Consider the following 26,609-nt stretch of genomic DNA (forward strand, 5'->3'; position numbering starts at 1 on the left):
ATGGCATCATAAAACCTTTCAAGGTTAGAACATATTCAAATTACTGTTTTATTTTACATTTACTTATTTCCTTTGTGTTTAAGTGTAAGCCTGTGCATGCAGCGGTCAGAGTATAACTTGCAGGACTCTGTCTTTCCCTCAGTCAGGTTGAGTTCTAGGGGTGGAACGCAGGCCATCTGGCTTCTTTACACAGAGCCACCACGTGGGCTGAATTCCTTTATTTATTTCTTAAATTTCACTTTGTTTCACGTGTATGGGTGCTTTGCCTGCTCATGTGCTATACAACATGTGTGCCTGGCTCCTGGGGAGGCCAGAAGTGGTTCCAAATTTTCTGGAAGCAGTTACAGATGGTTGGAGTCAGCCACGTGGGTGCTGGGAACCACGTCTGGAGGGTCGTCTGAAAGAATGCCCAGTGCTCTTAATGTCTGAGCCGTCTCTGCAGCCAATCTAATTCCTTTGTGAATGTTTACAAGAATGAGACACCCATCCTTTCGCTGGCCTCTCCTCACTCATCACACTGACCTCCTCACTGCTCCTGTCATTAAGTGACTGTGCACATCTTCCCTGCTCTTGTGTACGCAGAAGGCTCCCGCGAGACCATTCCAGGGACTGCCGTGCTCACAGTCAGGCTTCCATCTTCCATTTTAATTTATGAGAGATAATATGGGCTTCTTGCTTGACTCATGTAAAATATGAATCCTTACTCATCTCACTAGCTTAATGTAATTTTTGTACTACTAATTACTAGAGCTGCAATATTCCCATCTTAATCTGTTTCCTTCCTCTAAATGTAAGCACCGTGAAAAGCAGGAACATTGCTACTTGCTATATTCTTGCTTAGATAGTGTAATCTAACCATACTCAGGGCAGCACTCAATAAACACAGGATGAATGAATAAATCCTATCACACTGTCTTCAGAAGACAGCTCAGTACATTCTTGGCACTTGTACACTCAATGCTTGTAATTTTTATGCAAATGACTCACTGGGGTCATGACTGCAGCTTTCAGCTTTCAAAAACTGTACACTGAGCTCATATTCTGAGCACCATTCTTTAAAAAGTAACTTAGTTCTGGCTCCATCACTTGCTATCTATAAGACCTTGCAAGGTCCCTAACATCTCACGGAGTTGTGAAGATTAAACTAATCTGTGCGTGGCAGTTGAAGAAGCAAACAAATGATCATAATGGTGAAGAAAACTGAGACAGCTTAATAAAGTAACACTTTCTACTGGAAAATTTGATGATAGAAATTTGATCTCTAATCCATACAAAAGGGAGGATTATCCTTATTAGCTGAAACCAATTAACAAGCAGTAAGTTCCCATTCCCTGCAGTGTCTCATCATCAAGCTATCTAAGGGCTCACACCGTTAGTATATATGAACAACTCTCCTCCTCTAGAACAGAAAATATCTACTGGGTACTTTTCATAAGCAAAGTCCTAGGGACACAAAGACAGTCAAGACACACACAACCGCAAGTTACTTTTCCTGTGCTTCATGATGCCAATATCCTGACTTTTAAACCATATCAACTATGCTCTCCTCTACAGAGTAAAGTGCGTTCACAGATGAGGATCCGTTAGAAGAATTAGACACACTGTGACACCACTCACAAGCCACGAGTCTAAATCCTAAGATTTATTTCTTTCCTCAACTAGTAGTCTTTGGGATATTTGGGACAAATGTCTATAATCCATGCGGAGAGGTGAATACAATACACATTAGAAGGCACTAGATAAAGTTTCCTTTTCCTCCACTTCCAAGATTGTGAACACTAACTGCTGAGTACAGAAAGGCTGCTCCAACTGTACAGCTACTTCATTTCAATACGATGAAGAGCTGGGAGAAACAGGTTCCTGGCTCTCTGTCCATTTCCATGCAGTATATAGTGTTACAAGCCCAGGAACATATAAGGCCATAAGACTGACTCAAATCTTAAGAACACTTAGAAGACAGGGAAAGAACAAGTAACTAACTCGAACACAACATGCTTCCTGGCTGCTACAGTTATCAACTGCTGAGCAGAAGCCACACACACACAAACCGTTGTATGTTTAAATATAATCATATTGCTCTAGGTCCTGAACTCATACAGTCCTCTAACCTAGCACCTTCTGGATACTTCAGGTGCTCATCACATAGTCACTGCACCCCAATCTGGCCAAATGTGGATTCAAGCATCCTGCATCCACACCCAGAGTACCCGCACACCGGTGCCCACTTTCACCAAGTTTTAGTTCTGAAAAAGACAGTTTTCTTTCTTCTTTCTATCTCTAACTTCAAAAACAAACAAACAAATAACAAGAATAAGCAACAACCTGGGAGTATACATCTAAGTGTTAACAGTGCTTGCCTAGCATATGCAAGGCCTGGGCTCGGTATCCAACACCAGAAACTAAAACCAAGCCACAGTAATCCTAGCACGTTGAAGGCACAGGCAGGAGGCCCTGAGACATTCCTGACTGGAATGCTGACATAATAAGCTCTGTCACAAAAACCGCAGACACAGAGACAAACAAACAACAACAAAATCCCAGATAGAGCTTACATTTGAATAGGATAAATCATTAATGATACTTAATAGACTGAGGTTAAAAAAAAAAAAAAAAGAACCTTTACGTTCTGCTAGTCTCAGTGTGTGAGCATAACAAGTTGCCACAAGAACAGTATCTCCAAGTCACTCTTTCACTAATTCTCTCTCTAACCTTCACTAAAGTCAGCGTCTCACTTTAACACACACAAGTAAAACTGTAACCCCTCAAATCTCACAACGTTGCGTGTTCTCTTTTTTGACAATGTGTTTCTTCAGACTACTTACTACTTAAACTTTATTAAATATACCCACTTTATACAGCCAAGTCCAACAACAACAAAAAATGTCACACATGGCTTCTTTCAAAACTAGTAAGTATCTTTAAGATATGTTTTTCTAAGAAAAATAACTTGTTTACCCATCAATCTCTGCATGTTCTTAACCCCAAACAAGGCAAATTAAAGAAAGCTGGAAGTCAGTCAATATCTGTCATGCCAAGGACATCACTACCTTCCAAACCAACTCCATCCCCAAAGCAACGTCACATTTGCAGCTTAAAAAAAAAACTTAAAAGTTTATAGTTGGTTGCGACCAACCATTACAAAACAACCTCACTTTTTCAAATGCATTATTTTAATTTTATATCTTCTTTCTACTGTTGACTTTAAAATGAAAACAGGCCTATGCAGCTGCTGTTTTGAAATAGAAGACAGTTTTAAACAGCTAGGTGTCTCTACAGGAAGGCTCCACAAAGGGGCAAAAGTCACACTGCACATAAGATAACAAGAACATAATATAAGGCTAGTATGCTGCCTAAACAGGTAGGATAAACATTAGTAGATAAATAAGGAATTCTACCTTTCATTGGAAGCTTTTAAAATATGTTCCTGCTTAAGTATGAAATTAATATTTACTAATTCTGTATTTGAAAACTTTTCATAACAAAAGAAAAACCATAAAAGACCAAAAAGAGAAAAAGGAAAGAAGAAAAAAAGGAAAGAAAAGAAAGAAAGGGAGAAAGAAAAAGAAAAATGGAAACAATGATATAAAAACACACACACACACACACACACACACACACACACACACACACACACACACCACACACACACCCTGCCCACCGCCCAAATGTTGAAGCCAATGCACAGGGTGAAGTGGCACGACACACTGTTCTGGCACTAGTCAAAAGTTTGCTTCTCTTCATACAGGGTGGTTGATGTTTTACATGAAACCAACTAAGACACTCCCCTCCACTCTCTGGTGGTAGCTTTTTACCTCAGCCCCCATTAATAATAGGAATCACTGCCTAGTGGTAACTCTTAACACTTTACCCCAGCCCCTATTAACAACAGGAATGAGAGATGATAAAATCTTATTAATATGTAACATTGGAAATTTAGTTTGAAAAAATATAAAAATATTTCATAATTAGTTTTATAAAATTTTATGTGATAGTGTATAGCTAACATTTATTGAGCGCTTACTATGCGCCAGGCACTGTGCTAAGCGCTTTAAAAGTATTGTAATACTTTGTAAAACAAAATGTTACACAGTGAAAAAGCTCAACTATGAGTAAAAATCTAGGTGTTGTAGCCAGAGAAAAGAACAAAATAAATAATTAATAGTTTCTACTAAATGAAAACTGTTGCTAAATACTGAGTTTACAGCAATAAATAGGCCAAAATCTAAACCAATTAAACAGTACATCAAACCAAAGGGAATATCTTTAACTTCCTTGAACTAAAACCACAACACTGACTACTTTTAGTTATTTGCCAATTTTTCAAGAAACTATAAAAGAACATATAGATATGCATAATGTCAAAGTAAACTGCAACATACGCTATATCCCAGAAATAAATGAATTTAGAATTACCAAGGTCCAGCATAATGAGGTTTAATCCACAAGTAAAATGCAACTGAAAATGACCTATCTTCTGTTAAGTCCTACAGTAAACCCACAAAAGTAAAACTAGTTCTTCTTTATTTTTTCCTTAAATATAAATTATCCCAGAATAATCACAAAATTCTTACTTTGTTGCCCGTATAAACTTGCCCCAAATTGAGACAGCTGACCTGATGTAGATGGTGACGCCAGCATCTAGAAACAAATTAATTCTATTAGAGCATACAGACAGACAGAGCATTGCAGTTACATCTCACAAGTCCACACTTCATACCATAAACCTGAGACTCAACTACATGCTCATGCTTTGCCAGCATGAGCAATTATGGAATATGTCCCACATTTCTTACAAAGACTACTATAACCAGATAAAACCAAACTGTGCAAATAAAAATTAATGCTGAGGGTTTTTACACTGAAGTATAATGCCACCATTACTTCTTTTATAAAGTAGGTTACTAACAAAAATACAAAGCTAAAATCTCAAAGTCAGCTTTATTAATCTGTGTGACAGTGGCCTTAGTCTATACATCAAAGCAAATTCTAAATTCAGCCCATTATCAAAGTAAAAGTTTCTATTTTTTAAAAATATTTGATTTTTATATTCACAGAGCTATGTAAGTGGAGAGAAAACATTAGCAAAACACAAGTAAAAAATATAAGCAAAACCGTAGATGTGATCTGACTTACTGAGTGATACTGACTTCACGGCACCTGCTGCACAACTGCCTTTGAATTTACTAGAACAGTGTTATTTTCTGACAGAATATCAATTCCTTAAAGGTATGTTACATTCACAGAGCGCATGTACTTCTTGACAGACAGAGATGCAGGAGTGCCATTGATAAAACAGACAATTAAGCTGCATCAATGAGGACACTAAGCAGATGTTTCAATAGTCAATTGTACACAACCATCAAAATGTTTTGATTAAGCAAAACATGGGCCATGACCTCAATAGGCTTATAACCTAGTGGGAAAAGAGAGAAAATCATAAAATTACAGTCCAAGGAGGTGCAGCAAGTGCAACAGCAGAAGTAGAGCATGACTGGAAAAACCATTTACCCACAGATGAAGTCAGTCAGTGTCTATAGGTGTACCACGTGACGAAGCTACATGGGAGGCACGGCTTAGGCCAACACTGTGCACCTAATGTCATCATCAAAGCACATGGCAAGAAATAGTGATGATGAGGCAACGCTGACTAGGAAAGAAGAGAAACCTTAGTCTTATTGGAGAATATAAAAAATGGGAAATTAAAAAATGTTGGGGGCAAGATTCTGAAGGGTCTTCTTTAACGTCAAAGAATGGCTGCCAACTATAACCCCTATCCCCAAAAAGTATTAAGCAAGAAAGTGGCAAGATTAAAGTAGGAAGGTAACTGAAGAAGAACTGGACGGAAACGGTGAGATGATGGCAAAGAACAACAAACAACGACCAAGAAGGCGTGCTAGTTATGGGAGCCACAGTGCTTTGATCTTGGTATAGCTGGGACAGACAGAAGAAAAGGGGCTGCTGAGAGGACAAAGATGCTCTGTGGTCCCATAGGAGGAAAAACTTAGCACTTAGGAAGGCACATGCTGCTTCACTTACTCTAAGATTTACAAACTAACATGAGAGCTGCTCTAAAGCTCGGGGCACATCAGACCCTGGGTGAGCTATCCATGACTCTAACACCATCAGTACTTATGACAGAATTATTAATTTCCCAGTGAAGAGCAGATATATTCCTTCTTACATCCAGTGTGTTTATCTTAGACAATTAACACTAAAATTATATAACCTTAATCAATCAAATAGGGTAAAATACAACCAAATTCTTCTATTAGTCACTACTGTTACCATATTTAACTAAATATTTAATTATAAAGATTATAGTTATAATATGTATAACTATATATCAACTATAAATATTTTATACACATATTAAAAGTTCATTTCCAAGCTGTGTGAAAAAAATTGAGATTTATAACTTTTTAATAAACTTGTACCTGGTGACAAAACATTTATATGAAATGGTTAAGAATCATGATTTTGTTAACATTATCTATAAAACAAATAATAGAGACGCTTTCCAAGGTTTCACATATAAGACATTGGCCAATATGAAAACACAACTTACAATGAACATACACATCTTCAAATGGACATCTTAAAATGATACTCTTCTAAAAACATATACTTACGGAATGCCAAGGACCAGACCTTTTAGTGTAGATTCTCATAAAGGCTAGAAATAGATAAATTACACACGTGATGAGCCCTGAGCACTGGAGGAAGAAGTGAGAAGGGCACAATATAAAGTCAGAGATGCTGTGACTTCCAAAACAAGAGCTGTGAGGTGAGCCACTCACATAGCGTGAGACATGAAATATCACTTTCTACACTGATAATACAGAAGCTATTAAACAATGTATTCAGGAACCTGAAGGCTTAAAGAATATTAGTAATGTACCCTGGGGAAAAAATCAACTATTAAAAAGCCACAAAAAATTATGTATTTAGATGGCAAAAGCTAATCATAAAAAACAAATTTCTTAGAAAAACAAAATCTTAGACCACAAAAGATATTACAATAGAAAATGCAGTGTAAGGAGAAATACCCCAGCTTTACCAAAAAAAAGTAAAGGACGGAAAGCAATTAAGTGTTATGTTATGTGTAGAATGAAGAAACTATAAAAAGCTTACCATGCTGCCAGTTTAAAATCACTCTATACAAAGCCTGCATCTCTCAAGGACTACAAAAGCAGCCAAACACCACAACAACATGGTGCCTTTTCCCAAGACACACCATGTAGAAGGTCTGAGACAGGACGCCACTAGGCAATCCAGGCTGACCTCAAACTCACGATCCTCCTTCATCCGTCTCCCAAGGCGGAGGCTTCAGAACTACATCTTATGAGAGTTATCTTCATTAATGCTGCAAGTGACATTAGTGGGCAGTAACAATCTACAGCACTGACTCTTCCATCTCCCTTGTGCTTCCTAATGGTGATGATTTCTTGCAGTTACTCAATCGATATATAGGTCTGCTATCAATAAACTTAACTTACAAAACAAACAGTTTGGTGATGGAATTAAAATTGTAAAATAAAATCTCTAATATTAAAAATAAAGATACAATTATCCTCTAAAGTCTGATCTAATTTACTTAAAGGGATGGTGATAGTTCCTCTACTTATTTTAAGAAAATTTTTAAGAAAAAAAAATTAGGTTCTGACTATATCTTAGCTATATAAAGAATGAAAGACGAAGAAAGCAAGCATGTTCATGCATGTGTATACACACAAGCAGAATCTAAAGAATTTTAGATTAAAAAACAATGACTTTTAGAATGAAACCAATAAAATCTAAAACAAAGATGTAGTACACTAAAATAAACAAAAAAGAAAGGGAACAGGGCGCAGTAGAAGATGCAAAAACAACCGTAAATAAGTCACAAAACCTGACAGTTTATGAATTAGATACAGTAAAATAAGAGTTTACATAAATAACTTCTTAAATGGTACACTAATGAATTCCTCAATAGTAAACACCTAAGATTGAAATGCTTTCACTAAAAGGAAAAAAGGATGCCGCAGAGCTTTTACACGTGACAGTGTCTGAACTCCTCCTTGGTCAGTGCTAAAGTATAAATTTACAGAAAGACACGGAACTGGTTCTAGCAATGCTTACATTCAAAGGCTCTTCATATGCATTAGTATCAAAGACACTTCCACCCAGTCACTCAAAAACACTGTTCCAACTTAAAACATACTTTTAAAACCACATGTGCATATGTACACACACACACACACACACACACACACACACACACACACACTCACTCTCTCTCTCTCTCTCTCTCACACACACACACACACACCTTTGCTACTACAGATTAACCAGCTTCCAGTAATTCAGAACTCAAATCCAAGTTCCCTCCTCACCAAAAACAACCCAAAATTTGAGATTTTGATTTGTTTTTAAACCACAGTAATGATCTGTAAAAAGTTTTAGAACTGGGACATTGGAGTTTTAGTACTTCTTTCTGGAGTACTTTAGAGTAAGACATGCTTGCTCTCTATGCTGATCTGATGACTGAACAAGTCTGTTTGCCAGATAACGATGTGGATGCCTCATAGGCCTATCATCTTCTCTGCATTTTACATTCTAATTTTTTAATACTGTTTGAAGATAATGTGACTGCTAATGAGTTTTCTGCTTTATTTATGCATACACAGTGAGGTCCAAGCCAGCCTGAGGCACAGAATGACCCTGTCTTTAGAAACAAAAGAACTGAATATACACACCCAGACCATATTCTCTATTAAAGTCTGAGATGTTTTTAAAAAGAATTTTAACATTGTATCTTCCAATATATGCCATTTTCAACAGTATCTATTATTCCTCCTCTCTTCAATGAGCACAAAACATATTACCTCCTAACTAATAGCAGATTGTAAAAGCATGGCTCTAATTGATATACAAAATCCTTGCTCCTGCTATGCTTAAATTCTAGTGGATTAAGTAATAACAAGGTGGTAATAAATGCTGTGCATTTTTCTCTAACAAAGTTTTTTAAATTTCATCATTATTATTTACTTTGTGGGCGTAAGTGTATGTGTGGCTGCACATGTCCCACAGCTCCCAAATGGAGGTCTAAGAACAATCTGTAGGAGATCAGTTTTCTCTGCCCCACATGTCGGCCTATTGACAGCAGGAACTTTTACCAGCTGAGTCATTTCCATGATCCAAATACCACAGAGTTTTGAAATCCAGAGAATTTAGAAGACAGTGGGAATAGTGCTGGCAGTATAAACTGAAGTTATTGTGAAATAGTGACCAAAGGGAAGGCTTCTCAGGTGATATATTTAAACATAAAACTCAATGTGAGAAAGAAAACTATAGAAAGTTCTGGGAAGTGGTGTCAAATCTCTCTCTGGAGAAGGAATGATGGAGGGAGGGAGGGAGGGAGGGAAAGAAGGAGTGGAGGGGAGAGAGGGGATCTGAGATTCATGCACTCTAACTCCACTATGTAGTTAAGGATAATCATGGACCTGACAGTGATAAGAGTGATGCTTATTGTCATGGAAACAAGTTTAGTTGCTGTAAAGGCTGTAGCCTAATATGCTCTGAAGGCGAGGTGTGAGTTCACGGTGGTTTGTGGGACTCAGTACACATCCAGCTCTTACTCGTTCTCAGAGTTCTTCAAAAATAAAGCCCAAGGACCACACCTGTGTCTTCTCACTGAGTATTAAAACAAGACATCCCTGCAAGTTTGTGTTTCTGAAATAATGCTTATAGTTAATCAAAGTGAGTACATACGTAAAGATTCATAAAACTAGGAAGACATTAGCAATTAAAAGAGTTGAAAAATATTTTTAAAGTTATGTAGATTGAGAAGTTATATTTTATGCTCTAAGACTAGAATAAGTAGAAAATTTTGGATATTTTATTTTTTTGAGACAGGGTATAGCCCTGGAACACTCTATATAGACACTCTGTATAGATCAGGCTGGCCTCAAACTCAGAGATCCACTTTCCTCTGCCTCCCAAATGCTGGGATTAAAGATGTGTGCCATCACAGACAGCCACAATTTGGATTTTTAAGAAACTACCTTTAATCTTTTAAAAGTGATAGATAGTGTAATACTAATATTTAAAATAACTATTTCTGCAGACACTATGGAGATTTAAAGAATTCTACTCAAAGTCCTATTATTTTCTCTCCAATCCCCTCACCCCCCAAAACTCACTCCTTAAGATTGGTTAAGCTGACATCAAGACTCACTCACCCCCTAGCCAGTGTGCTTGTATTACAAATTATTATTAAAAAGTATGTTTTTAATTCTTCTCAAAAAGAAAAATGTGATCATCATTACTTTAAAATTTTTATATTTGAAAATTTTCCAGAAATAATTTTTAAAAAATAGCCATTATCTAAAAAGCTATACACAATTGCCTGAAAATTAAATGGAGGACACCTGTGGAGCATTTATTTGTCACTTTAACTTTTTAGTTATTCATTCAATCCTTACATCTACCACGACCTACTTCCTTAGTACTGTTCCAGGGTTCCAAGTGAGAAACTGAGGGGCATAAAAACTGCTTACTTTGTATACATACAAACTGCTTACTTTGCCATAGGACACAACTCATAAATCATGTAGCTGAAGTTTAAACTTTTATTATTAGGGTTTCTACAGTCCACATTCAGTAGACAAAGCAGATTAAAAACACTTTGTAAAAAGCAGGTGATTATTCATAAATTCACAACATATAATAGCAAAGAGCAATTTAAAACTGTGTGAAAATGTCACAAAGCCTTTCTTAGTGCCAGAGATAGATGGTAAAGTACTTGCTGCACAGCATGCATGAAAAGCAAGGCATAGCCGTGCATCCTTGTGATCCCAGTGTCCTGGTGGTGATGGAACAGAGAGACTGGAGGCTCCCAGAGACTCGCTGACCAATGAGCCTACCCTAATCTGTAAACCCAGATCTCAGCAAGAGACACTACACTCTCTCAAGAAACAAGGAGATGGCTCCTGAGGAAGAATCCCTGAGGTTGAATTCTGGCCTCCACCACTGAACGCATAAACCCACTCCTACCAGAAACAGCCCCTGCCTCTGCACACACACAAGACTCTCCTTATGACTGGAGTGCAAAGAGCAATATTCTGCTACTAAGCTATGTTACCAGTCAAGAAAGATCCTTCTGAAAGAAGTCAGTATTGGTACTGAAATTAGTTCTGCTGTGTATTAATGACATACATTTTCATAAAAGGGGATACAGAAGACTTAACCCAAGACTTACTCCAATCTATAGTGCCAAAGCAATTCAAACTATTATGGTCTTGATACAGACTCAGTCTGATTTTAAAAACATGCCCAAGGGCATCAGAAACTTTTATATAGTAAGAGGCCCATTTCACTCAGTCATTAGCAAACATTCTAAAACTCAGAGATAAGCAAATTACTATCTATTATCAAAATCCAGCACATTGCTTGTTTTGTGGGATGCATAACTTAAGAGTGGTTTTACATTATGTCTATGTAGCACCCTTCATTCTGCTTCAGCCTACAGAGCAAAGTTAAGAAAAAAGTTCTCTGGCCCAGGATCTGAAATATAAATGGTGTAAAGACAAATGGGTAACACCACAAGAGACAAAGAAGTGTCTGCCACCTCACTGTTCACATCTTAAACAGAATACATTATAAATCAGGTTATGAAATAGAATAGGATAATCCTGGGGAAATGTCTAACATGCTCTAATCTAAAAAACAATTTTTAAAAAATCCCTTGGGCTAGGGATGTGGCTCGGTGGTAGAGCACTTGTCTCTGTCTTCAACCCTCAGCACGCATGAAAACAAAAAGCCACAAAATAATGGAAACTGTTTACAACAACAATTTAACTTGATTTAATCATTACACAATGTAAACATATATTAAAACATCACAATATACTCCTATAATATGTACAATTTTTATGTTTTGTGTATTAACTGTAAACTCAAAGAAAAAATACTGAAGATCATTTTTAGTAAAATGATGAAATGTATGCAATATAAAAACCATAAATAAAGGGAAAGTTTTATTAAAAAATACTTGCAATAAAAGAAGTCAAGACCAGATCAACAGATAAATATGAGAAGGCACAAACATCAGTAATACAAAAACGACAAACTGTCACTAACCATATGGGAAAGACACATCACTCTGTGTGTTAAGTCTATGCGTTTACATTTAGAGACACTTTAATGTATGTACACTGTTTTGTCTGAATGTAAATCGTCTGTCATAGGTGCATGCATTCAAGCATTTGGTGCTCACTGGTGCCACTGTTAGGAAAGGGCCCTCAGAAGGTGGAGACCTGTTAGAGGAAGTGAGTCACTGTGGGCAGGCCTTGAGTCTTACAGCCAAGTCCCACTTTCTGATCATGGACATGGTCCTCCTGCTATGCCTTCCCAGGCATGATGAAATGTATCCCCTTAAATTGTGAGAATAAAAACCCCTTCTTAACATCACTTCTCCTTAGGCATTCTGTCACAGCAATGAAAAGGTAACTTATACATCCAAACAATACACCACTTTGGTCTATATGCCCAGACTTATGAGCTGGTATTCTTAAAGGCATGGGAAACCACAAACTGTTACACACATTCTCATGGAAGACTGCACCATGTTTCAGAAATTTAAATCATTCTAAGAATTTTGATGCAAATATTTGAAGTAAAAAATTAACATTCTAGCAATACTTTTAAATATTACATAGTCTGCCTGTACTGTTTGCAGTAAGAAAAAAGTAACAGCAACAATCTTCCCAGGTACCTGCTATATTGTTGTTATTATTATTTTACAGGCAAAGAAACCAAAGTTTTAAGATATTCTTGCTAACAGGAAAAGTCAGGACACAAGCATATTTACACTGTTTTTTTTAGTTCAAGCTCCTCTTTTGTCTATTTATTACTTCTTAATTTAGCACCGAACGTTTCATAAAGGAAAGTATCCTGTCACTTCTGTGGCAATCAACTATATTAGAGTAGTAATGTATGTGTGTCCCTGAGTAAAGTGGATATACTAATTCTCATTTAAAAATTATAGTAGTCCTGGCAGAGAGACATTTCTCGTTCTTTGAAAATTAATTTTTATGAGTATAGATGTTTTGTGTGTATGTATGTCTGTGCACCACAGGCATGCAGTGCCAAGCAGGTCAAATGAGGGCATTGGGTTTCCTGGAACAGGAGTTACAGATACAGATGGTTAAGCTACCCTGTGAATGCTAGGCAGAGAAGCGGGCCCTCTCAGAAAGCAGCCACTGCTCCTCACTGCAGAGCCATCTCTCCAGCCCTGACAGATAGTTCTTTGTTATTCACTGTCTATATAAGGTCAATTTTAGATTTCAGTTTAAATCTTCACATGTTCTTAATTAAACACTTGTATCAATATATTTTATTACCACCTCCCTGCCAAACTTAGCTTTTATTACATATCCACAGTAAAACGCACAAGTCATAGTATAAAGTTTCTGCAATGAAACTACCAAATATTACACCAAAATGTTTTACAACACTAGTGACTGGACCCAGGGCTTTGCTTTTACTATGTGACTGCTCTACCAGTGATCCACACTTCTAATTTTTTAACCTACAGAATCAACACTTAAGTCAGACACATGCAAATAATAATTCAATATAATGCACAGTAAATGAAAATAATTTGCTAGTCAAGGACCATTATAAAATTAGTTAACATCATTTCATATGGTATTGAAGGGCACATTCAGGATTTTAAAAAAGCCAATGCATTTATAATTTGGAGGGAAAATAAGGTAATTGATTCTTTGCTTCTAAAACAATAAATTTTCAAATAAAAATATTGGAGAAAGGCTGGGCTGGGGAAACAGGAAAATCAGAATCCTAATGTTGACCTAGGTTGAACCAATTTTGTGACCTTCTAAAAATTGGTAAGTAAATTAGTAATAATCAGCTTTAAATAAAAACAGGGGCATTTATTACACATTTTAAATAGAACTGAGAGCACTGCTAAGGAAATTAGGCAACAGCAGATTCATAAAGCGTTGAAGGAAAAAAGCTGAACAGATACACAGCATCAAAATATTACTAGTTTGACTAAACTAATACATGAACTAGATTAAAATGATCTGAACAGATGAGTTTATTTTAAAATATCCTATAAATGTGTTACTTTTCCTATGGAATGGGATTATTACTTTCCTAGCCTTGCAAAGCAGTCTCTGTAATACACAATCTACACAGCACCAAAGACTTTCTCCTATGGTCTCTAGCCGCGAGGGAAGGGTATGCTTTACCTGTCAGCTACAACTACAGTCAGAGCATTTACACAGTAAGGACAAGGTTTATTGTGATTAAACCTGTACAAATGTGCTTGCTTAACTTTGTATGTGTTCTTGCTTTATTATTTAAAAAAAAAAAAAAAAAAAAACAACACATTTCCCATGAAACAAAACCCCAGGTTACCTCAGAGGTACAGTAGCTGCTCCATGCCTTTGTACATTCTATGACAACATGATCATATCTCGGCTGAAGGCTCACAGGACACTAAGGTTTCCCATTACAAAGCAGGGACATCTTTGTGCCCCAGCGCCTAGAACTGTGCTTAGCCCAACACTAAACACACACAGTTCCCGCCGAGTTCACACGCTCCTCTTCAGGGCCTAGAAACAAGCACAGGCTGCTGAGGCAGCAGTGTCACTTACATCTTTCTCTGCCCGGTGTGGGAACATAGAAGACTGGCTGTAGTACATGTTTTCATCATGGTAGTCGCTGTCCACCCCCTCTACAAACTTCTTTCTTGAAGCACCAAACATGCTGTTTGTCACCTAAACAAAAATATTACTTTTGTCAAGAGTCGTACTTCGGAATGGTTTGGCGTTGCTCTACCCCTATGGAAAGAAAATGAGAGTACCACTATGACCCTGAGACAGAGTATCTAAGAGTGATGGGACTTTTGATAAAGATACAAATCTGACTGTATAGAATAATTTCGCTGCCCCACCCCACCCTCCTACAAGCCAGAAGTTAACAATTCTGTTAACTTTTATGGAGCTAAATCACTTATTCTTGAAAAATTTTAGCTCCAAATATAAATTTCCCAAGCATAGGTTTTTTGGTTCTGTTTGTGTGTGTGTGTGTGTTTCAAAAATTTCACCCACGTTACACACATCAGTGCCTCTCCATACTCCATCTACGTTTAAAACTGTTTGGAAGAGCACGAAGGCTTATGATGGTGCAACATTTATTTTAATCACCATGGAAAGGCATTCTAGAATTTTTGTCAAGTTACAACTACTGATACACAGAATACATTTATCAGATATAAATTTATATTTTTACTGCTTATTCTTTTGCTTCTAAAGTTTTTATAAAAATACTAGCTATTTTAAACATACATCAAAACCTAGCAAAATTCATGTTAATTTTTAAGTTTCCAAAACTATCAGCTGAGCAACATGAAGTTTTTTTTTTGTTTGTTTATTCTTTGTTTTTACATAGGCTCTCACTATATATCCCAGAGTGGCCTTGAATCCCCCATCTTTTCTACCTCAGAGCTCTGGGATTACAAGAAGGTGTTATTTAGTGTGGCCAAGTGAGTCACTTCCTGGCAATATTCTGAAATTTAGAGTAAACTGAAATGACATCAGAGATGTATAGAGATTTGAATAACATACTGTATTTTTAAAGTATACTCAAATTTAACGTCTTATTCACTTACTGTAGTTAAGGTTATTCTCTTCAAACAAGAACTAAATGACTCCAGAGAAGAACCACACAAGCCTATCCACCAAGCTTTTTAAGCCCTCTCTTGTACAGGGGCCAAGATATCCTTTCTGGGGTTAATTTCAGAAAATGAACAGTTACAAAATAATTAGATCCAGTACATATGAGATTGTAATTTGTTTTGCAAGCATTAAGAATATACTTAATTTTCTTTACAGGACCTTTGCTGGTGAGCTCTGATGCTAACAAGTTAGAGTAAACAAGGACAGAAGTGTGTAGCACACACAGTTCATTATCTAGGCACCTCTCACAAAATTTACACAGATGAATGAATGTAAAATGACACAATGTAAACTTTCCTTTGAAAATGTTTACATAGTATCATTAAAACCAGCTCTAGGTTCCTAAAATTCCAAAGTTGAAATTAATTATACAGAATAAATTACTTTGCTTAATATCATGCAAGCAGAATGTTCTATGTGCACATAAAGTATCGAAATGTTTATCCTCTCCCAATACTGTACATAAGCAGAGAAGTGTAGCAAGAGGGAGGGAGGAAGAGAGGGAGATCCGAAGTCATGCTATGAAAAGTGGACTATGAAGGATGGAAGCAGGAACACGAGACAGGTGCCAATAAAACACGAGGTTTTTGATGACTACAAAGGTAGGAGATGGTGAGAGGGATAAAGGATACATGCTGAACAAGAGCAGATATGGATGGGCTGGTGGGCGTGGCATTTAAAATATTTACATTTTCTTGCAAAGAATAAAGAGAATCTAGAAACCACATCTTATCAATGAGAGAGTGTATAATGAAATTACTGACTATATCATATAAATAAAAGTCAATTTTGTAAATAACTCTTAAAATAGTTTAAATAAGGAACAGTTCCTTGTTACATCAGAAGCAAGGGTTGTTATACTCTTTGCTGACTTGCTCTGGATTCTCAGATTAAATTATAAGAATAAGAAACACAAACATTCCCCTAGGAATGATGTTATATTCCAAAAACAGTATTTCTCAAGCGGGAAACATTTAATTCTAACATTCTCATCGCACCTTCGACACGCCAAGAAGCTATGTAGTTTTTAGAAGCACTCCAGTAGGTTAGCTAATCTTCTCTAACAATCTCACTCTTCTAAAAGAACTATTCGTCTCAGGAATACAGAGAACTATGCTGGGACGGAATGAAAGCGCTAACCTGGCCTCAATTTCCAACTGCACTATTTTATTACTTACAAAAGCACAATACTCAAGTCGAATTCCTGTGATATTCTAAGTATTTAAGTACACTGATTCAAAGCCAGTTCAGTATGTCTGAAAAACCACACACAAAAATTCACAACTCTAAAGTTAAAATAGTCTGAAAAAATTTCAGAGAAGAGGTCTAAGAGAGACTGATAGAGAAATGGGGAGGGGCCACAAGGCTCAAGTATTTTTAAATGATCGGGAAAATAAAGCAAGAGTATTTGGTAAATTTAACTTGAAAACACACATGTGGCTTAGACAGAAAAATAAGGCAAGGGCAGGAAAATAGAGAAAAGTAGCATAGACTCCCTATATCCTGTTATTTATACCCAGAGAGCAATCATATTTAACAAACACCATGCCCTTCTTTCAAGGTCTTCCCTGAGACCTAGGATGGTAGCACATGCAACTGGGCATAGCATCAATCCCTGAAGAAAAAAAAGCATGCCCACTCCATGACCAAAGGGTCCTTCCTTTCCTGGTAACAAATAGACAATGATTTCAAACCATTTTCAAATCTTAGCTGAAGGTTCTAGCAGCACATCTGAAGTGCTGCCAAGCATTCCAACTCCCAAAGTTTAAGTTCATCAGTGATGACAGATTTAACCCTGATACACCAACTCAGGCTCTGGCATTTGCTCTGCATACCCAGCACATGCTACTTTTAAGGTAGCCAGGCTTTTCTGACTGTCTGTTTTTGTTTCTTCTTACGTGTGTCTTAGTTTATGTTCTAGAAAGTTCACTATGTGAATTCTAAGAAATTTGTGCTGAATGATGACAAAGCTTGACTAAAAAGCTGTGGTCTTGAGCAAGCCAACAATCTGGTTATAGACAAACTCGTGAATGAACTCGCAAATTCAAATACAAGATCACTTAACCCATCTAAAGAAAAGTGAGCGAGGTGCAATGTTTGGACAAAACTTGCATCAAACAAGTAAAAGTAAAAAGTGGGAGAACAAAACTGTGGACCAAGACAGAACACCTATGAAAGGACTCAGCAGTGAGGAAAACCCGAAAACAGCAGAACGTTCAATACACCTAGGTGTTTCTGCAGCACACATAATCCCAGCACTTGGAAGGTAGAAGCAGAAAGTTCTAGAATTCATCTAGACCAACTTTGGCTACATGAAACTTGTCTCAAAACAACCCTCCCCCCGCCTCCCAAAAAAAACCCAAACCCCAAGGCAAACAAAACCTTTCTCTATCGCAAACACAACAGGTTCTGGAAGGAAAGAGAAGCAGGGCCGTCAGTGCTAGGTGAGTCAGGCAGAGAACAGGCAGAGGAACACATTACAAACCTCTTGCACCCACTTGACAGTAACCTATGTGACCTTGAAAATTAGTCCAAGCTCATCAAACTATGAATACTTACTGCATTATCTACATCATCAATAACTTTCTATCTCTGCTGTCATTACTAACAGAAGGCACTCCAACAGCATCCAAACCTTTCTCACATCTTAGCTGAAGGTTTCCTTTCTCTTTAAATCTACTTTCCTCCATCCAAGCAATTTAAGTGAAAATTCACGTTCATGGATCTACTGATCAAAGTTCTTCAACCACCTGCCCAGATGCAGAGGCGGCAAGGCCCCGTGTAAGGGCCTCTCCTCACCAAGCCCTTCCCTCCCAGCATTCACATGCGGCATTCCTTCAGTTGCTCAACTCTCCCTGTGCCCTGAGCCTTTGTACAAGCTGCTACCTCTACAGTACCCTTGCTCATTGCTCACGCTTTAAAAACGTCAATGCTAAATTACAGCTCTCCTTACTTCTCTCCTTAATCAGTGAAAGAAAGCATTCTATTATAACCCTAATTGTAAAATGACCCTGTAATCAGCCCTGATTCAGGCAAAGCCAGTTGGTGCCCACCTCTAAACCCAGAATTTTAGAGCCAGAGGCAGGCAGATCTCTACATTGGAGGCCAGCCTGGTCTATATGGCAAGTTCCTGGACAGCTGGACAGCCTGTCTCAGACAAACAATGAAAGCTTATTTGTGCTGTCATTATAATTCTATGAAGCCAACAAACAATTAGTGTCCCCCACCTTGTATCTAGGAAAACGCAGGACCAGAATTTAAGTAACCTGCTCAAGGCTGTGCACCTGAGAAGTACACAGGCAGGCTTTGTTTCCTGGGAACCTATTACGCATGTCCCCTTTAGACACCATAGTAGAGCCACAATCAAACACACACAATTTATCCTTTATTGTGTGTTTTCTTCATAAAATGTAAAAAGTGTTAAGGGTCAACATCATCATCAACAATATGTAATGTCCTTATTTTGTGATGAACAGAGAAAGACTTTAGAAGACAATGGGCTGGTTATACACCAGACACAGAAGTCTCTACAACACTCACTGATCATATCTATTTTAAAGAATTTTCATTAACTTTAGAATAAAAACACTACTGCATTAACTGGAAGGTAACTGTTGCTAGCATAGTGGTGTATACCTCCAACTCCAGGAAGCAGAGAGAGGCGGCAACAGAACAGTTACTGGGCTGAGGCTGTAGGGCTGACGTTTAGCAAGGCCCTGGGTTTGAGCCTCAGCACTGTGGGACTGGGTGGGGAAGGGATAGGAGGGGAGGGGAGGATGTGAGGGAAAGGAAAGTAAGAAAAAAAAATTACCCAAGGAGAACTTCAAGTAGAAATAAATATAAAAATTAACATATGCCACTTTTCTACATTCCAAGTGAACTAACATATTAAAGTACTTTCTAGAGTTAATCCAACTTAATCCTTTCAGCAATTAAGATGACTGTAACAAAACCCTTAATTTCATTATGAAGCTAATAATGCAAACATTATATGATAAGTATGTGGGACACCTGTAGAAAGTGGAATGAATCCACAATGGCATCCTTTTCTAGTTCAGAAATCAAGTATCTCACACCAGCAATCGTCATCTGACTGGAGTATGTGGCTGCTCCTACAGTCCTAGCACTGGAGAGACTGAGGCAGGACTGCCTCCACCCAGGAGTCTGCAGCATGCCTACCAACAAAAAAGGCCTTATCTCAAAGCAAACAAATAAACAACAAGAAAACAAAACAAAACAAACAAAAAAAACCGAAAACAAAACAAAACAAAAATCCTAGAAAAATCAGCACCACTACCACCCAAACCCCAAATCTGTACTCTATGTTTCATTGGCCCAAATTTTCTCCTCCTATCTATTGGATTTGCACTGACATTGCATTACTAAGGAAAATGAGTTTTAGGTCCAAGTCATACACAGTGTGACAGAACAGGAAAGCTGCCTCTTTCTTAGTGTTTAATGAGTATGTTAGCAAGTTAGTTTGACCACTAATACACAATTTAACTTGCCTTTTCAGTTCAATATACTCCACAAACATACAAGTTCTCTCTTGTCTACCAAGGAAGAAAAAGAATAAAAACAGTAACAATTGTCAGGGGTACCCATCTAACTTTACCAGGAAGTACTCAATTAGCATCTCAATCTATTCATGAGGAGCCCATTAGATTATGAAAACCATCTGAAATATTTTTCATAATCTAAGAGGTTTTTTTTAGTGATGTTAGACTTTCAACCAGCTACCTCAATTCTCAATTATTACAAATAGCTCTATTCTTTAATTCCTGAGACCCACCTCCCCAAATTTCAGCCAGAATTTAGTTCAAATTTCTGATGCAAATTAATGCCTAGAAATCAAAGAAAACTCTGTCATCGTTTCATTAAATGCAAAATGTTCACTAAATAACAAGATGAAAAATGAACGCTGAAGACGGCCAGGGAAGGTGCACAGGAGACTGAATGGAAATGTGTTGTGCCAAGGGAAACCCAGGCCTTCTCAAACCCCCATGCTTGATCATTTGAGTCTGTGTAAGTCCTTTCTGGGGGTTCAGAAATAGTTTGAGTATTTTTGAATAATTAATACAAAAACGTAGTTTGCCCTAGGTCTGAAAGCAAAGGTGAAAAAGAGACAATTTTCTGAATCTGAAACTTGAAATCTGGTGTGTGGAATGGTCTTTGTGGATCGCATTTCCAGACAGACTTGCCACGGAACCGAATGTGCTCCTGCTGAAGTGTGCGTGCTCTGGAAAGCAGTAACCAAAATGCCACCTCCTAAAATTTGGTCATGATCCAAAGGATAAACTGATTTTGTGGTTTTTAAATTAAAACGTAATCAATAAGCTTTACACAGGCCCAAATCCAAATCACCAAACATAAAACACTTTGAAAGAAAAACCTACACAATGAGCCAACGCTCTGACATGTAATAACACCGGTCTCTGGGGGTGGGGGGTGGGGGCGGTGGAGCATCTACCCACTGAAGGATCAGCTCTACCTAGTGCTGCAGGACGCTGCGCTGAAAGCACAGAGTCTACACCTAAGCAGCAGGCCCTCCACAGCAGAGTATAAAGTATAAGACACAAATGGAAGGACAAGGGAACAGCTGAAAGCTTCTAAGTTTAGTATATAAAACAAGCTCTCTAAACAACAAAAAGATGATGTTCCAAATATTTTAAGACACTTCTTAGAAAGAATGGGGGAAACAGTCTGATACTTTGTTGAGAGTCATGTGGAAAATTAACTTAAGAAAAGAAAGCTAAACTACTGAAACATTTTGCATTTTGAAGATCTGTAACACCAAGAAAACACTTCGTATTTTAGTCATCTAAAATGCAGAGACACACTGGGAAAATGTCCCTTGGTCATATTAAGATTTTGTTTTTCCTGAGTTTAATTTCAAATGTCTTGTGTGCTCAAGGATCTATAAATCATATGATATGAATTACAGAGAACAGATATTCTTCAAAAGCATTTGCTGAACTGTGTAGATAACATGCCTCAACTGCATCCTACTTACTTTTGTTAATATTTCAAACCCAGAATGGTTGAAAGCCCCAGTTCTCCTGTCACAATTTCAAAGGAAAACATTTTGGAGTTTCTCTCCAGAGAGCCAAGCCACAGCTACCTCCACACCCCAGGCAAGAAGACAGCACACTTCAAAGCTAGCAGAAGCTTTACACTTGCTGCCTTATCAGACTCAGGGCAAACTAATGATCTATGAATGTCTTTGTTTTCTTAGCTTCTTTTCTGAATGTGGGTTTTCTTTTCTGAAAACTATAGACTTCTACCTAATAATAATTTACAGATTTATGAAGAAAACACGGAACATAAATGATTCACTTGCAAGATGGCCCATCCACCCTCAAAATACTGATGATTATAGCACTGTTAAGCCCAGCTTCCCCGCCACATACTTACCTGTGCAACTTCTTTCAACATTTGCTACTCTGGGGTTTGGAAAGCTCAGAGCAGGAGGCTGAAGTGAAGAAGGAAAGGTTGGAGGGTGAGCCATGGCACCAGCCCCACACTAGGAGCTCCCTGAGATATTACAGCAGGGTTGACACCATAGCTCTGAAGTTCAAACTCCAGCAAACGATAAGAAAGGAGTCCAACCAGAACATGATAAACGATGGGATTCTTCTGCTCTTTGAAAAATAAGGAAATCATGCTATAAAGATCTGAATGTCCAGTTTCAACATTATGACTCCCTGTTTATCTCTTCATATTACCCAACCCCAGAATCATCTTTCAGAATGCTTCAAAATATTTAAAACAACCCCCAAAAGGGCAAAGCTCTGAAGAATCTTGCACTGCATATTTTCATATTTTCCCAGAATAGTCAAGGATAAGTAGGGCTTACCTGGCCTTCGTGAAAACACGCTAGGAAAGTATGTTCAACTACACTGCCTCCCCACACGTTACACACTCTCGACAGTAACTCTGCTCTCATTGTGTTAACACCATCAACCAACTAGATGACAGTTGGATTACACAGATAGAACTCCTAAACACGGACTAGTGAACTTGTAAAAATGAGAGAACTTTTGGGTTAAGTATAGATATTCCTTGGCAAGAAATTATTCCTTTAGTGTTCTGTGTTGATAAAATTTAAAAAAAAAAAGGAGGGGGGGAACTGTTCATTGGAGATTCACTTGATAAAAACCAAATCAAATGACAAATTCAAGACTTTTAGATGGATGAGGTGGTGCACAGCTGCAATCCCAGCACTTTAGAGGCTGAGGCAGGAGGGTCATTTTGAATATGACACAAGCCTGAGGATCTGCCTTAAAAAAAATTTTTTTTTAATTCAAACAATCTGATGATGGAAGATGAAATTTTAAAGTATTAAATGTACTCGCTTTGGGGAAACAACAATGTTAGAGACTAAAACTCAGGGCTTTGCCCAAGATAGGCAAATGTTTTATCCCAACCCCTAGTGAAAAGGTACATTTTCACTCATATTTATAAAAATGTGAACTTTTTAATAATCTAAAAGCTAAATGATTTAGAGATAAATGCATTCTACTATACTTAAGCTATTTCAAAAATAATAATAATAATATAGATGCCACTAGCATGTTATTTTTAGATTCTTGTATTTAAATACAATCATAATCCTGAATAAGGTATAGTGCAGTTAAAAACACAAAGTATTCTTTCAATGAGGGAAGACAGTTTAAAATACATCTAAATATTTGGTCACAAAAATTAATTTAGCAAATGTTTATGCAGCATTTGTATGCCAAGTTCTAGATGATGCATACCACACTCTAGAATGCTCTCTATAAACAAACACTGCAAATAAAAGATGACAGGAGAGACAATTTTTATTGTAATGTAATTCAGATTACATCTCTATTGTTATCCCCTCACTTCTATCTTTCCATTCCCACCCCTCCTCCTCTTTCACCCTATTCCACCCCTCAAGAATCTGATAGAAGGAGAGCTCCTCCCCCACCATGACCACAGCCTATCAGGTCTCATCTGGACAGCCTGCTTCCCCTCCTGTGTCAGTAGAAACAATTAAAGTGGCTCCTGGCTGCAGCGGCTAAGGGCTCCTCACCTGTGCTCCATCCTTCGTTCCTCTACTTCCTTTGCTACTATTCTGTCTTACTGTGCTCTAGCTACACTGGCCTCCTTGCTGTTCCTCACATACATCAAGGACATTCCAGTTGAAAGGCCTTGGTACTTGTTGGGTCCCCCAGACACTGTACTCCTCTAGATAAACCCAGCTGCACTTAATTCAGTTCTTTAATTACCTCTCTGTCTACTTGCATTTAATTTTACTTTGTTTTTAAATTGGAGACTTTACCCAGTCCTTTTGTTTGTTGTGCCACCAATGTCATATCGTATACACTGGAGAATGTCTCACGATTTTGGTTTGAATGTTTTTTATAACCAGACTGAAATTGTGCATTTGGATGCTACATCATCACAAAAGTGTTACCTCAAGTCCACTGCACGTGCTGCACATCCTTCCAGTATGACTACCTGTGATGCTAACATGTATTCGGGCGGCGCTAGCCCTGACCTTGGTTAAGCTGATACATCCACAAACTCTTCCTACTGTAAACTACTACTTACTCCTACCTTTAAACAGAAAAGAAAATGATGTCTGCATGCTGGATGATCCAGGAAGTTTTCACCCTGATAAGAGCTTTATTTGCATGTGATGCCTGCTTTGTACTGAAAGCAACCAAAGCTAAGGTGTAAAGAGTAAACTGCAGTTAACCTCACACAGTTGTTCAGCTTCTACCTTTGAGTTGTAACTGCAAAATGCTTATATAGGAATAACATGACATCGGCAACAGTGATGTTTAGAGAAGGTTTGCCAACTGGCGGCAGCACTCAGCAGGCACTGCTGCAGCACTTATTTCTATGGTGCTCTATGCTAAGTTGCTATTCCCCCACTCCTTCTACGTTTGTTAAAAAACTTTTAATTTAACAAATCATCTTCAGAAGATCTCACCTTTAAATCTCAACAGTGTCAATGACTGTTTACAGTCAGCCCAACAGAACATCAGCAGAGGTAAGAGTAACGGCTAAATTTCAAGGTTTCACAATGCTTTTATTCTGGCAGAAAGGACTTAAAACTTATATACCAAATTCCAGACGTTGGCATTCCTTGTCTTAACTGCTGCCTCTACATTTTGTCTTTGAAAATATATCTTATTTTCATTAAAACATATAACTTGAGGAGAAAGGGTAAACTATGGTCAGGATATAATACATGAGAGAATAAATTAATAAAGAAATAAGTTAAGAACCATTGTAACTTCACCTAGAAGAATGAACGATAACTGTCATGGCCTATTAGGTGCTGGAGAGAACAGGGGGCGGGAGGGTGAGGAAATGGTCTGGTGTTTTGCTTCAGGTTCAATAGGCCAGAACATAGTAACTTGGAATTCACTGGCTGACTTGCACTGTTTCTTTCCAAATGCTGTCTACGTCTCAGCTTTGGCATGACAGCTTTGTTTTGTGTATTTCATAGTGTCTTCTATAACAGAGAGCCTGGGAACCACAAGCATCAACACAGTCTGATTCTTACTATTCAGAATCATTCATCTAGCTTCCCAACTAATTTGTCATTTCAAAGAATGAAATCTTTTGTTCTGTTTTTCTTTTGTTTTCTGTTTTTTGGGGGGTGGGGGGATTGAGATAGGATTTCTCTGTGTAGCCGTAGCTGTCCTGGACTTTCTTTGTAGACCAGGCTGACCTCAAACTCACAAAGATCTGCCTTCCTCTGCCTCCCAAGTGCTGGGATTACAGGTATGCACCACCACCACCTGGGAAACAATGAAATCTTAAATCCAACCAGGATGGGCTAGCAGTAAGAATCTCTTCTCCCAAGACAACGTAAACATGGATAAAATGCAGAGGCAAGAGGGTTGGTCACTAGAGCCATACAGTAAGACCCTAGCTACAAAACAAAAACAAAAACAAAAAAAGGAAAGAAAAAATATATTAACAATAGTTTTCAGGCATGCAGCTCAACAACTGCCCTTCCCAACTAATTGACTAAATGAGTTTCTGGCTGTAATGATCAAGACGGAGCCGCGTGGGTAGAATGCCCATATCTGAGCATCAGAGCTCACTTAGGACAGTCCACGTCACCTAAAGCAGGCAGGCTAGACAGCTAGACAGCAAGAGCTGCACAGAAACAGCTCAAGAAAAGTGGAGAAGGTTCCTGAAAGTCTTGAATGCAGAACTGATCAGCAAGCATGGGAACAGGGCACACAGGCAGGAGGAGAGAGTCACATGAAAGATCAAAGAGACAGGCCCTGCCCCTGCCTACCACTGCAGTAGAAGAGACAGGCCCTGCCCCTTGCCTACCACTGCAGTAGAAGAGACAGGCCCTGCCCCTGCCTACCACTGCAGTACACACACCATTTATAGTCCCAGAGCCCAGAGCAGAGAAACATGGCAATTCAGCAACACAAACATACTAGCTTAGTAGTTTAAGGAAACCGGCCCTTAAATGCCTACAATCTATTGTTTCTTTTTAACGCAGTTTTTAAAAAGGGAAAAAGGGCAGAGGCAGAGACAAGAAAAAGGTCACACAAGGATCAAATTCCCTAAGTAATTTAATTCCACGCCAGTAAACCTCAAGAATCCTAACACAAATACTAAAGCAAATATAAGACAACAAAATAAAACCACCAAGACTAAAGAAAAAAACAAAAATCAATAATGCAAAGGAGCAGTGAAGAATGGATAACTAACATGTAGGAAAACCTCCATAATCAATAGGAACCTCCTATTGATTAAAATGGTAGAGATGGCAGAATTAGTGGGCAACGACAATATCATCAAATGATATATGCAATAGAAGGTTCAAGAACAACCAGCAAGGGGCTGGAGAGAGGG

General features: G+C 38.0%; 1 protein-coding gene across 9 annotated transcripts in view; it reads right to left on the minus strand.

Moving 5' to 3' along the window:
• The window catches only part of CNOT2 (CCR4-NOT transcription complex subunit 2), a 93,807-nt gene that overhangs the window by 29,206 nt on the left and 37,992 nt on the right, over positions 1 to 26,609 (minus strand). For 4 of the 9 annotated variants that reach the window (XM_084795359.1, XM_084795364.1, XM_084795358.1 and 1 more), the window contains exons 3-4: positions 14,664 to 14,786; positions 4,572 to 4,638 (exon numbers count right to left, since the gene is read on the minus strand). The exons of 1 other annotated variant lie outside the window; for it this stretch is intronic. In XM_084795359.1, coding sequence (XP_084651485.1) covers positions 4,572 to 4,638; positions 14,664 to 14,786 — 190 coding nt within the window. Of the gene's footprint in view, positions 1 to 4,571; positions 4,639 to 14,663; positions 14,787 to 22,160; positions 22,219 to 26,609 lie in introns of those variants that run through there. 4 more of the 9 variants (XM_084795363.1, XM_084795362.1, XM_084795361.1 and 1 more) reach the window with 3 other exon arrangements.

The sequence above is a fragment of the Acomys minous genome (assembly GCF_964271855.1).
Source record: "Acomys minous genome assembly, chromosome: 9".
In the NCBI taxonomy this organism is placed as follows: Eukaryota; Metazoa; Chordata; class Mammalia; order Rodentia; family Muridae; genus Acomys; species Acomys minous.